The sequence below is a fragment of the Amphiura filiformis genome, chromosome 9, assembly GCF_039555335.1.
Source record: "Amphiura filiformis chromosome 9, Afil_fr2py, whole genome shotgun sequence".
Classification (NCBI taxonomy): Eukaryota; Metazoa; Echinodermata; class Ophiuroidea; order Amphilepidida; family Amphiuridae; genus Amphiura; species Amphiura filiformis.
The window spans coordinates 35,184,064-35,198,878 of record NC_092636.1 but is presented as its reverse complement, the minus strand read 5'-3'; the positions used below and the strand labels follow the sequence as shown (position 1 = coordinate 35,198,878).

At 36.7% G+C, this 14,815-nt stretch overlaps 1 protein-coding gene across 3 annotated transcripts in view; it reads left to right on the top strand.

The window, feature by feature from the left end:
- The first annotated feature begins 5,546 nt into the window (after positions 1-5,546).
- The window catches only part of LOC140160926 (FHF complex subunit HOOK-interacting protein 1B-like), a 33,186-nt gene continuing 23,917 nt past the window's right edge, over positions 5,547-14,815 (top strand). For 2 of the 3 annotated variants that reach the window (XM_072184276.1, XM_072184275.1), the window contains exons 1-4: positions 5,547-5,663; positions 11,034-11,938; positions 12,416-12,574; positions 13,429-13,515. In XM_072184276.1, the coding sequence (XP_072040377.1) occupies positions 11,237-11,938; positions 12,416-12,574; positions 13,429-13,515 (948 nt within the window). In that variant the 5' untranslated portion in view covers positions 5,547-5,663; positions 11,034-11,236. Of the gene's footprint in view, positions 5,664-11,033; positions 11,939-12,415; positions 12,575-13,428; positions 13,516-14,149; positions 14,177-14,815 lie in introns of all 3 variants that reach the window. The other variant, XM_072184274.1, reaches the window with a different exon arrangement.

Sequence of the window (14,815 nt, the reverse complement as noted above, 5' to 3'; positions counted from 1 at the left end):
AATTTTGACTTTTCGTAGGCCTATTGGAGACATTGGCCTAAAGACGGCCTTAAAATCTTCAATACGACAGGTCAAAATTTTTAAAATGGTGGACAGCTTTGAGCTGCATACACTTTAAGTAGGCCTATGTCATTAGATTTACTAAAGTTTACTTCGCCGACTGTTTAAAAAATATCGATTTTTTTTTTTGGCAATGAAATTAGCTTATAGGCCTATAGGCCTATCGCGAATTTATAAAAAAAAAATCAAAATTATTCTATTCAGAATGCAGGTCTGATGTGCTCTCGGCCTAAAAATTATGTATGAACACTGCAGTGATGCATCTAGCTAAAATTTCATTATGATCTATTCTTTTGGCATTTCAGCAAAGATCCTTTTTATACGAGGAGTTTGGTTTCAGCAGCAGCACTTCATTACCGGTACTAAAAGTTTATAGCTTTCAATGCCCTTCCCGTCCCTCACTAAAGTTATTAAAACCAAATTTGCCGAGAAAGTGACCCGAAATTTACCAATATTTTTTTTGTTGCTAATGTTAGGCCTTTGGAAAAAGTGCAGCCTGATAAATCATGTCGTAGGCCTACATCGGCCGTATTAACCATGTTAACTAAGAATCCGGGGCCCATCACTTTCCAAAAGAAGTTTAATAAAAGACAGGCCTACGCTTACATATTTGATATATTTGTATTATATATTTACAAGTTTACTCTATTGGAAGGGGCCTGGGGATGGATTTTTTTTGGGGGGGTCACATATCGTTCCTGTCACGCACCTGCTGTAATTTCATTCCAGTGAAAACAGAGCCCTCTATCATATCATGTGATCCAATTCATTAGTTCCCGAAGGTTAGTGTTGGGACATATACACTTTAGGTATCGAAAACCGATACATGAACCTGATAGATGGCAATCAATAGTAGGCCTACTACCTCACACGGGGTAGGCCTAATCATTGACATTTTTGTGGTATACATTGTAAGAATTTGAAAATGCTCAAAAACAGGCAATCGTGTCTCAAAATTTTCCTCTTAATACAAGGGACAAAAAAAAGTCATTCATATTTGACTATAAGTCAGAGAAATAATTTATAATAGGGTAGGCCTACCTGCAGGGAATAGGGGACCATTAAGGACGTTTAGCAGCTTATTTGCATAAAAACTAAAGAAGATATGCCCACAAGAGATTGTTATGATGAACAACCTGTCCTTTAAGATTAATAAAACAGGCAATGTTACCTTGTTTTTATGTTTGTTTGGACGCTATGACGTCAAAATGACGTCATCGTCAAGTGTCCCATATTATTAATTATATATCATTATTAATCTTTTATTTCATTTCAAATTGTAATATTTTATATTTATTAAACTTTTATTCCATGCAAGTTTATGCGCACGAGTTAAACTTGGTCAATTTCGCAGTGGTGCTCTAGCCCTACCATAATGGGATAATTGCCTATCGATTGGATTGACCATGGGTAAACGTATTGGTGATGTCACTGGCTTTAAACTTTGGCGGACAATAGAATAACCATTGATTGACAAGGTTACCCCTGCGTCCCCTAGCCGCTTGTCATATTACCTGCATGTGCAGGTAATATGGGACACTGTGTTATCTCTATGGTGAAAATCAAAAAGTTCAGAAAATCACTCTTTTGTTCTAAAAACATTTTTGTTACATGATTTTGAATGTTAAATGCAAATTTCTACAAGAAAATTCAATTTTCTAAATAGTTTTGCTTTTCGCATTGACAATGCACACAATTTATATGTGTCCCATATTACCTGCACCCATTCAGTTGAAAATCAGAGAAAATAATCATTTATAAAAGGAAAGTGCCACTTGTCAGTGGAATTTTACCTGCTGATAAGCTTAACCCATCACCTAAAGATCATAAAAAATGACAAATGCCCCCTCAGTACCAGAGTTTTTGGATACAAAATCATAAAATGTGACGTCATTGATTTTATATCAGGCCAAAAAAACGACATAATTTTTTGGACAATTTCACTCTTTTTGGCATTGATTTCCAAGAGTTTGATACACAGACTCCAAAACTGCATTTCTAGAAGCACAATTGATGTCTCTAAACACTTAACAAATCAACTTAAAGTGTTTACCTTCTCTAAGCTACTTTTTGTTAAAATGAAAACAGGTGTCCCATATTACCTGCTGTCCCATATTACCTGCAGCTACCCTATAGCAAATGCCATATAAAAACACGAAACTAAGTTATGTGTACCCCAGGGGTGGTGAATTATAGGGGGGAAGGGGAAAAGTGGCAGGCCAAAAGTGTGGGGGGGGCATTTTTTTGGCAAGTCGAAAGGGAGGGTCAAGCGATTTTTGGCAGAAAATATTAGGAACACGTTCAAATATGCAAAATTTCCTGCTCGCTGTGCTCGCATTATATGATAAGACAATTTAAAGTTTTAAATTCGGGTTCCCCAAAATCTTAGTGTGTAAAGGGGGGGGGGGGCAACGATTTTTTGGCACGGCCAAAGGGGGGGGCAATCGATTTTTGGCAGACCACTCAGAATTCGCCACCCCCGGGGCGGTACACATATTATTGCACAATTGCCCCTTACCACAGGAAATGGGATGGGCATCTGAAATGACGTAACCAAACCGGAAGATGTAGGCTGCCTAGGTCTAGACCCGGGGTCTAGACCCGGGGTCTAGACAATAGGCGGATTAGCGGCCATTTCTGGCACATCATGTATCTCTCCTCGAGACCACGCCCCTGGGATGGAACTACTGTTACTAATGTTACTACTGTACCAGCAAAGAGGATAATGGGATACCAATCACTCTAGAAGAAGTGTCGTTACAAATGCCACTGAACATGAAAAAAGTAGGCCTACTATCTTGAATATTTACTATACTGCGCTAAACACTCACTTCATGTCACTAAAAATCCGATTAGTACGAGGGGGATCAACTAAGGTAGGGCCTACCAGGTATAAGGTAGAATTACATAATTAATTATCAGACATGACTTGTCTTTTGCCACAACTCGCCTTTCACCCTTAAACTCGCCTTTCACCTACCACAACTCGCCTTTTGCTCTGACTACAACCCCGGGGTGGGGGGGGGCACTCAACTTAAATTTTGGTAGGCCTAGGGGTGTGCGGCGCGGAGCGCCAAACTTTGGGAACTAAGAACTGAATTTGAGCTTAAAGAGCTACAATTGTCAGAATTTGAGGCTCAACTTGGAACTGGAGCAGATCCAAATGTGGGGCTTAAGGAACTGCCGGAGAGCCTGAAAAAGGGACCCTTGTACCACCTTAACATGTGAGTGCCCCCCCCCCCCCGGGACTACAACCCGGGACTACAACTCCCAGTATAACTCACCCATCCCATAACTCGCCCTTTATCCCGGACTTTATCCATCCCCCAACTCGCTGGGCCCTTGACCATAACTCTAAGTAGGGTAAGATGAGGTAACTTCTACACTTAAGGATATTATTGGATGAAAACTCAAGATTGGACTTATGCTTTTATAATTCAAGTATAATCCTAGGACAATATCTGGTGTTATAGTTTTGGGGCGATACTCCAATTCAGTACAGAATGGCGAGGCCAATTATGTATTGACTCAAATGTCCCACTTACCCCCCCCGCTTTGGGGTAAGTGGGACACATATAAACCTAAGGGGTGGGGGTAAATTTGACACATATATTTATGATATTATTACATTAAAAGAACATATTTTACAGCAATACATATTTATATCTATACCAAAAAATAGTAATACTATACTATCATTATGTTTATTAATTTCATCTGAATACATGAGACAGATTTTTTTCTTGGTTTTTGGTGACAAAACCCCCCTTTTCAGCCACAAAATAAAATCATTAGACATTCAATAGGCGTTTTCAGTATTAATTTAATTTTTGAACTTGGTGGCGGCACACACCGACATCGTCTGGCTAATAATTATTTGGTGCAGCAGAGACACTAAAATGAATACACGGGATCGATACACGTGAATTGCTATGCACGATTTTGATATCAGATGAAAATCTTCGGATACCGTACCGGGTTAGAAAATGATGAATATCTCCCGTAAATGATTTCGTATAAAGAAACCAGATGTGGTTCCTTGCACATGAATATATATTTTGAACAGATATAATAGTCGTTAGCTTGCGCTTTGAGACAGTAGCTTGCGTCTTGAGTCAAAAACTGACAATAATTCCGCAATAATTCTGATTTATATGTGCCGAATTATATAGCGCAGTGTATAAGGCCCTATGTCACAGGGGAAGTTGCCCAAATTGGTCCAGAATTGTCAAAATAGTATAAAGTTATTCAAAGTTTCACAAACTTGCTTAAAACTTCCTCGAAATTGCGGTAAGTTGCACAAAGTTGCTTTTTAAGTTTCTCAAAATCGCGTAAAGTTATTCAAAATTTCACAAAATTGCTTAACATTTTCTCAAAATTGCTTAAAGTTGCTGAAAAGATGCTCAAAAGTTTTCAAAATTACTCAAAATTGCTTCAACTCCCGCGCAAGCTGCGTAAAGTGAGCGCGGATTCTATGAAATTGTCACAAATTTTCCAATGCAGCGCAAATAGGTCAGCAACCTCACACACTTTTGGGGAACTTTACGTAACATTAAAAAATGTTGCAAAATTTCGGACATTTTTGGAGAATTTTGACACCTTTGGGCAACTTCCCCTGTGACATGTGGCCTTGTATAGGCCAATCGTGAAGGTTGTCTAAAAGAATATGACCGCTATGGCATACCATGCTTGACTGACACACAGCGAGGTGAGTCACCGAGCTAATCGGGGCTTTTGTCAGTAGCCTTAGTCAGATGTCCTTCGGCCTATGGTATATTTAACAGGTCGATATGTATAATGATAATGGCCATGTGTGGCGGTGGATTCAATCTACCATAGACTTACCATGGCGATTTCTGCCATGAAGATATCGGGGCGACGACACTGTGCGGCATTTAACTTGGTAATTTTGTTATTCTTTGTATCAAAAATTAATTTTAAGAACCACTGTCCCACCTACCTCAAGTGGATGGGGTAATTGGCTAAGGCATGATTTCATCATGATTTTCTTCTATCAGGCTTATAAAAAGCGGTTTAAAAAAAAATTTATTGTAAATGAAATATATTATCTCCCAATTTCTCCTAATTCTCAGCAAAGACTTTTAAATATTTGGTAATAAATAAATATAACTCCTCAAAGTGGCCGCCACATCAAGGTAGTGTTGGTCCCGGTGTTGGTCTCAAGATCTCCCGCAGCTCAAATACCAAATAAACCCCTGAAATAAACTCCAATATTGAGCAGTGAAATTATAACATAGTGCCTACATATTTGCAATGAGGTAATTCACCATTCGGTATATCGTATTGGTGGATATAGTGCTGCAATAAAGATCTAGTATAGTAAATAGTAAGTGTCCCACTTACCCCACTGTCCCACTTACCCCCATCTTACCCTAACTCACCCATATCGTAACTCGCCTTTTATCCATCTCATCCCGCGATATCGACTCTATGGTATTGAGTATCAAATATCGCCCAACACTAAATCAATTAGTCAAAGATGTCAGCTAATGTTAGGAATTTCTGCGACTGTTTATGTTTTCACGCCCTTTATTAGTGGTAATTACGCCATGGAATGACAACATTCGTCCTCTGTATTTCATGTAAGTATTTTATATAGTTTTTTTTTTTTGGTGTGACTAAGTAGTCAACAATTGTTACGTTGTACATAATGTGTTAAACGCTATGTTACACTAGACTTGCTCTTGGTGGAATGTGCAGTGGCAGATTTTAAGCTTACCTCTCTTTTCAACAGTCAACACATGAACAGTATTTAGTTATTACATTGTAGGTGTAGGCCTATAAGTATTATTATTCAGACTGACTCATGACATGTTTTTTAATTCACCGCCAGGCTTCCTGTTAAGGCTTAAAAAATGTGCGTTGTGTGTGACGCAAGTTTGCTGACAAGGTTGCAAAAACTTGCGTGCAGACGGATTTGTGTGCGTCCATCTGAAATTCACTATCAATTAATACTGGGAAACACCGCGGAATGCCATGACCAGAACGGCAACACCTTGTTGCTACACACGAACCCTGGGTCTAAATCTCATCAAATGTTGATTGTTAAGGGGGTACTACACCCATGCACCCCTGCCCAATTTTGTGCCTATTTTTGAATTTTTCTGAAAAATTATAGCGCATTGGTAGACATGTCCACATTGCTTATTATAGAGGCGACATTCAATCCAAAAAGTTGTGTCCACAGTAGCTCACAGTCAATGGCTTAACTGTGTAATCCCCATAGGGAAATACAAAAATTTGAAATTTGGACACCAGAAACTTGACGAAAAAAAAAAAGTGCTGGTACTTTATCCTTGATACAGAAGTCAGCATGCAGTGAAAGTTAGATTTCATAAAATAAAATCGCCTTTGTGTAAAATGGATCATCGTGGTAAAAAATGGTGCATTAAATGCTTTTTTGTACAGTAAGTCGGTGTAAGGCATTGTCAATGATGGGCGCAGAAAAGTGCAGTTTTTAAAAACAGATATTTGCCCATAACTTTGCTAATTTTTGACCTACAGACATGGTTGACCCCTCATTTTTTAAGTTAAATAATCACCTTTTTAAACAAAATAATTTCAATGTGAAATATCCTACTTGAAAATTTTGTGAACATGCCTAGCATTGGGGACAAGTAAGATATGTATATTATAGGGGCAAGGACTGCAACTACTGCACTGGAAATTTTACTTCAGCACAGACAACAGTTGTGGAGTTACAGTCAAAAATGAGGGAAAACCAATATTTGATCAATAAATCAATAACTACTTGCTTTGAGTTGCTGAATTTTCAGTACAGTAGTTGTAGACCTTGCCCCTATAATATACATATCTTACTGGTTACCAATGTGCTATAATATTTGAGATAAATTCAAAAATAGGCACATAATTGGTCAGGGGTGTAGTACCCCCTTAAAATAAAATAAAAGTGCATTTTCGCCGTGATATTCCATCTCCAGTCTCTATGATAATTTTTCTCATATCTGTGTCAGTTTTGGTCAGAAACGCGGGTCAGAAACAGCTGCAAAAACATGCATAAAGTCTGTCAATCTTTAGCAAACTTTAGGACAAGTACTTCCGCATTTCTTTAATTAACGTGTTGTACTTTTGAAGTTTGGAATTAAATCAATTAAGTGTTGTACTGTTGTTGATGCTATAAAGTAGGTATGCCAGGTGAATTTAAATTTGCCATCAAACTGCATCATTTTATATATCAAATTAAAGCCCTTGAGTAAAGAAAGCCAAAACTGAAAACCTTTTTGTCATAGCACTTTCATGGCAAAGTTACATCTTTTCAAAGATCGACTTTCATCAAAAAGATTCTGCTAGCAAAATTCCCCAAAACAGCATTACGGGGGTGTTTCTAGATCTTAGTCTCATGATGATAGCAGCTTTTTTTAATGGAACTGCTATCAAAATCCCTCTAAAATTCCATGTGTGAGTGTCTCATTAGCATAAAAAATCATATATTTGGGTCAAGTGAAGTATAGAAAACATATTTACATGTATGTAGGTTTCCTTGACTGACCTGTTCTTGAAAAAAATTGAAATTTCTATGTAAATATGTATTGTGTTTGGTCCCCGGTCTAGGCGAATTTCGCTGACTAGCAAATGTGTTTAACTAAGGTTTGCCTGGCATACCTATAGCTAAACACACGCTGCTACAAATACAAAAAAAGGTTAACATTTGAATTTTTTCTTTTAAAATTGCTTTTATTCATCGTAACAATAATACTAATAAAGGAAACAATAAACATAGATTATTTAAGGGGGTACTACACCCCTGGCCAATTTTGTGCCTATTTTTGCATTTTTCTCAAAAATTATAGCACATTGGTGACAAGTAAGATTTATATAGGGGCAAGGACTACAACTACTGTACCGGTACTGAAAAATTAGCAACTCAAGGCAAGTAGTTATTGATTTATTGATCAAATATTGGTTTTCCCTCATTTTTGTCTGTAATTCCACAACTGTAAGTCTGTGCTGAAATAAAATTTCCAGTGCAGTAGTTGTAGTCCTTGCCCCTATATGCATATCTTACTTGTCCCCAATGCCCTATAATTTTGAGAAAATGCAAAAATAGGCATAAATTGGCCAGAATGTAGTACCCCTTAAATGAAAAATAAACATAAAACATTAAAAACTGAATATTGTCAGGTTGTGATATATAATTAAATAAACATTAACCACACATCGTCAGTCCAGCATGCTTGTAAACAAAGTGTCAATTTCATCAATTGGGGCTTCCCCCATCAAAATCTAGTCAGATTCGCTGAAGCATGACACTGTGTAAAGCAATGGAAGATCAGAAGTAAACACACAGTCTCCAAGTTGCAGAGGGGAACATCAGTGTGTTGTTAAGGAAATTTAATTGGATTATGTAATACTTCCTAAGCCAAGCACTGATCGACCAGGTCACTGCACAAAAACAGCACCACTTATAATGGGTTTTTTTATATGTGGCATTAAAATTTAGGGTGTTTTTTTTTTCATTTTTGACCAAGTCAAGCATGCACTTTCCGAAGATATAAAAAATTGTAAAATCCGAGCACGAGAAGTACATTTTTGGTAATGCTTTTAATGTGGCAAAAATGATGCAGATTTTCATGAAAAAACTAACGCAAATGACACCTAATTTCCCACCTTTGAGAATTTCTCACCAGTTTATACTTACAGAATAGTTACATGTAGAATATATTCCTAAATTAAATCCAAAAGTTCAAGCTTGTATTTACTCCAAAGTTGGCCGCACAATTGATTGGTAGGCAAGAACCTTTGTTTCTTTGGGTGCTGAATAAAGGTTCCTTTTACTAAACCCATGACGAATTTGCTTTCTTCACTGTTTTGTCAATATGCGTATTCCATGACAGGGTGCGGGAGACTTCGACGCCAACGTTCGGGTTGGAATCAACCGGAGTCGGTTTCTGTCCACATAAGGAGTAATCAAAGACTTTTGGTGTACGTCTGGTGCTGGTCATTCTAATGACAGTGCATTTGCGGGGGTTGAATTGCATGAGCCATTTCTGTTGCCAGAGTTCAAGTCATGATGTAAATCTTCCTGGAGGATCTTATGGTCAGCTTGCGATTGTATGGTATGGTAGAGCAAACAATCATCGACGAACAGCCTAAAATGCATACAAAAGAATGACACAAACATAACTGACAAGAAAACAAATTCAAAATAACATCAAGTTAAAGAAAATTGAGATTTGAATGAAACTAATGAAAGTTTTAGCCAGTTTTGAAAAATGATGAGTGCTCCAAGAGGAAACTATGGATTCATTTCCATTGGCCTTACTCTGGTACCAACCCTCAATAACAAGTAATTTAGGGTCTTATAGGGTTGGGATTTTTGGGTAATTTTGTGCCCGGGTACCCGGCGCATTTTTCGGGCGGGTAAAAAATAATAATTTGCATGATGTTTTGTGTTTTTAATATGAAAATTGATATTTTGTATTCATGTCATACTCTATTAATGATATCAAAATGCATTCAAATTCAATGCATTTTGATATCATTTTATAGAGTATGACATGAAAACAAAGTATCAATTTTCATATTGAAAACACAAAAAATCATGCAATTTTTTTTTTTTTTAGGTCAACCATGAATGATCCTAGCATTTAGGTCTAGGTCCAGGGACACTACAAAACCGAAAAAAAAAAAACTTCCAAAGAATTTCGGTACCGGGCATGGAATTTCCTGCCGGGTACTAGGCTTCCCGGCGGGACTTGAATTCCCGAGACTCAGTCCCAACCTTAGGGTCTTACAACTTTCAATTTTTGGAAAGATTTTTATACCACTGGAAACCTCTAGTTAAATAATGTTTATGTACAACAAATTTCTTGCAGATTAATTAAAAATATTGTGAATTTTGAATTCAACACATTGTCTATGGAGTAGTGTAATACATATTATGATAATCATGCAACTCGCAAACGCAAAATCGGAATCAACCGAAATTTTGGGAATAAGCTTTTTTCGTGGATATCTGCTGAAAAATGTTATAAAAAGAGGATGCTAGGATCACAAAATATTCCTCTAAGTCAATATCTCATGAAGCAGCTAGTCAGTTTTGCCAACTCAGAATCCTGCCAAATGTTGATGAACTCTCTTTGTGTGCAGTGCCATGCATCGGTGAGTGCAACACTATCTCTATCTCTATGGTCGAGTCGGCAGGGAAATAAACATCACGCCAACTTGATGTTGTTTTCAACGATATTGTTTTCCCCTGCACAAACAATATGTACTCAGTGTCATCGGTGAACATTCATGTCAGAGATTAGAAATCATTCATGCACGCTAAGATTTGATTCTGCCTGAATGTTAAACCTTTGAAGCCCAATAAGCAACCCACATACTTACTGTGATGTTTCTTCATTTGTATAGTGGACATTATAAATACATGTTACTGGAACTCGACATCCCGATAACATACTCAATGATGATGTTGAGTTTCAGTTACAGGAACTACTGTGTGGGTGAATGCACTGCAGAAGTGATAATGTTCACAAACTTATTGTTTTTACCATGAAAAAATATGTTTTCAATTTCCAATGTGACTTTTTAACATACATGTACATTACTAATGAAACTGTTTTGCCTGTTTTTAATTTTGTGCAAACTTTATTTTATACTTAAGCGACAAAAAAAGAAAACCCTGTTCTACGGGCCCGAACGACCCAGCTTTTGAACAAATTGGGAGAAAAATTTTCCTGTACAAATGAATGCCGACCCAAATTTTGGAAATTTCAGGAACAATTTTTTTTGTATTTTCTCAAATTGCAAATTATTTACAGATTTTGGTGATTTTTTGGGTCATTAAAAAAAAAAAAGCTGACGACCGACCCTACTTGAAAAGTCCGTCCGCCCGTAGAACAGGGTTTCTTTTTTTCGTCGCCTTATATAATGAAAAATTTCCACTTTTACTGTTTTTTATAGCAAGAGATTATTTTTATTATTTTCAGAGTTTCATCAAATTATTGAATCAAGTCAATGGATAACTGAAATGGATGATATTACGTAGGAATAAAGCATGCATCTTCCAAGTTCAAAGTTTAATGTTGCTGGAACAATTTTAATGTAAGGTTACCAGTACACTAACAGCCACCATGAATCGCTTCCGTCGTCGATCATCATCTAACTCTTCCTTGGCATCAATGGCATTGCGATGCCAGAAGAGGCGCCATTCCGCTTCACAATGCCGACCATTGAGGCGTGTTATGAAGTGTTCCGCAGTCACTGGATGCAAGTCAGTATAATCCTCAGCAAACCCATCTCCAGTCGGTTCCAGAAAAAGAAAGTCACATTTGACGATGCCCAAGCAGTAATCAACTATGCCGCTCAGATGGTGTACCTAATAGTTGAAGAATCACCACCAAGTGAGGGCATGATAGGACGTATGCTTGAGCTGATGATTAATGAAAACATAATGGATAAATTACAATCATGGAGTTTGCAAGTTGTTGAATACTCGGAGGATCTCAAACGCGAGTTATTACGCATGTATGAACTGTTGATAGCACAGGCCAAGCAATCTGTTCTGATGCACAATGCAATGTTGAATCCTTTACTTAGACTCCTAATGGAATGTCATGAATGTTCGGAGAAATTGGAAGATCAGCTTGTGCTACTACTACACCAACTATGCGTGTCATTGTCAAGAGACCCAATGTTACTGGAGTTCCTGTTCCATGCCAGTCCCAGCCAAGGACCTGCAAAGTTTCTCTTGTTTTCTCTACTGATCCCATTTATCCATAGGGAAGGCAAACTGGGCATGCAGGCTCGTGATGCATTGTTACTTTGTATATCCGTGTCTAGGGAAGCCGCCAATATTGGACAGTATATTGCAGAGAGTACCAACTTATGTCCAGTAAGTAAAAAAAGTATTAAAATAGTATTTCTGCCATATACTTGGGTTACCATGGTTACTGGGTATTAGCATGTGTGAATGCAAAGTAGCATCCATGGGGTAAAAAGTTCTGGACTTTTGGAGACACAAGGGACATGTAGGCTAGTATTCAGGGCAAAAATGTAAAAAAAACTCACAGTAAATGTTTTTCATTGCTCTAAAGCAATACATTTTGGCACAAATACATGTACATATTCCTGAGCACATAAAAAGTTCATTTAGCTAATTCACGTACAAATGTATGTTCTGTATAAAAATATTGAAATGTTACAAAGAAACCAAAATTAATGTACCAAATGTTGTAAAAAGTATCATTCCAGTTCCACCCACCCATGTGAAATATTCATTCAAATATATGCCTAGAATATTAATTTCCAGAAATTTTGCCCCTTAGACCACCTTTATACAATTTGCCTTTATGCTTTTCCCACTAAACAGGTACTTGCAGGCGGTCTAGGAGGTCGCTATTCTCTTCTTCCTAGAAAGCTTGATTTGAGCGTTGATCATTGGCATTGTCTAACCAGAGAAGACTGGCAAAGAATGCCTGAAATGGTTATGTTCCTTAACACTTTGGAATTTTGCAATGCTGTTGTCCAGGTAATTATTAAATGTGTTTTTATTGTTTTATTTGTTTGTATGTGTATTTGTTTGTTTATTTGTTTGTTTACTTATAAATATATTTACTGTTTTATAATTATTTTTTATCAAACAAATTGATATTGTATTTGCAAACTTTTCAACATTTCATTTAAAATTGGGTTACAATAGGGTCCATGTAGAATGATTGTTGTTTATTTATGTGTTATGGATTTTTAATTTAGTATAATTTGAAAAGCTTTTTGATTTTGCAAATATTTTGTGTATAATTGTGCAAATATTTTGTTTATTTTGTCAGAGAAATTGATTTGTATCATTCTAAAGAGTAATGGGGAAATTATAGAATCATTTGGTAAGACTAAATTGTGTTTTAGGTAATGGTATAATGTACATTCTCAAGGTAAAATGTGTTAGTCAGATGTTGTGGCAGACAGTCATAGAAGATTGTATCTGTTTATGGCCAATTAGAGACTAAACACCTGCAGGCTAGAAGTGTTCATTATGCATATGTAAAAATTACCATGCAGTATGTAATCAGTTCATTTCCCAACTACGTTTTAAATGTGTTTGTGCAAGTCATATGCTAGGTGATTACTTTCAAGCTAAAAACTCCTTTTTGATTATATTTGTTATGAAAAGGTGAAAAATTGTGTGTTTTCTGGTAGCCCCTTAATAAATGATTTCAGGAACTGAGGGATTATGGGGTATATGGTGGGGGGAGGGGTAACCCTTCACTCTTGCCTCTTGAGTCTTGACAGGATATATAGGTCCTAACTTGGCCCAGTAAACATACTAAGTTTTTCAAGTTATATACTGGCTTTATATAATTGATTTTTTTGGGTATGTACTTGCAGGTGGCTCATCCGTTAGTTGGTACTCAACTGGTACATTTCTTTCATGATGGCTTCCTTGTCCCTATCATTGGACCAGCTTTACATCAAGTAAGTACTCTGAAGAAAATAATTCATTTAGAAAAAAAATCAGCATTTGGAATTTGACTGCAACTTCTAAAGTTAAAAAGAGCCCAATATTGAGCCCTAATAAGTGAACTGTAAGATTGGCATGTCCAACATATGCCATGTTGGTTCGAATGCTATGTTTGCCAGCTTAGGGAATGACACTATTTTAAAATAAACAGAAAGGCAACATTGCGTATGGAGTTGGTGCTTTATTTGAGATGGTTGGGATGCATTTTTCATACATTTCAGAGGGTCATTCCCCCAACCGCCTCCTAGTAAAGAATACATTGGTAAATTATAGAGTCCCTGCTTTCATGTAAACTTAAAGATAATAGACTGAACATTTTCTAGAGTCTGTGGATAAGTTATAAAAGTACGATGTTGGGGCAGGCAATACATTTGTTGCTCCAATAATATATCAATTGTAGTGAGTTCTCAATATCATCATTGGTGCAGTCATCAGCATTAGAAGTTTTTCCTCCATTTAGCAGGCCATTGTCATCCTTGCTTTATTTTCTCAATGAAATGTATTCCAGTTGGCCCATTTGTAGCCACAACTGAAGCACATTTTGTAATAGATAACTGATTGCTCCATTTTAATCACTCAATTTCCCAGAGCATGTTTTCAAGGAGAGCAAAAGAGGTAGGCATGTTTAAAAAATGGTGAAACTTTTTGTTGTGCTTTCTGGATTAATTGTGATAAAATGTTTCTTCTTAGTGTTGTACAGTACATAGCAGTTAATGTAATAAACTGTTATATTTATAATCTTAAGGGAATTAATGCAGTATTTTGATGTAATTGACACTGAAGGTAATATTGTTTAAATATTAGACTATGTTGAGTTTTCCAAATATATGTGACTAAACACTATCAAAGTTATGAAGTACGGTACTTGTCAGTAAAATCAGTAATTGTACAAATTAACTGATCAGTGCCAGAATTAGGTAAGTGCATTAGCTGCCCTGTGAACATTTGGAGGTTTGTACACAGTATATTGTATTCATCTACACATGGCAGCTATTGCACTTACCCACTTCTGGCACTGAGTAGTGGAAATATAATTTATTTAAACAAATTTCTTCTAAATCCATTATTGTGCAATATGTTACCAGTTCCCACAAAACCTTACCATGATTGACAATTTTATTTTTGTATCAATCTAAATACACTTTTTAGCGGTATTCATTTTTGGGAATTTTGCAGTTATTATCCGTTAAAAGCCATTTCTTTCCTTTGCTCATTCACAGACCTACACAATAAATCATATGGAGCAAAATTTCT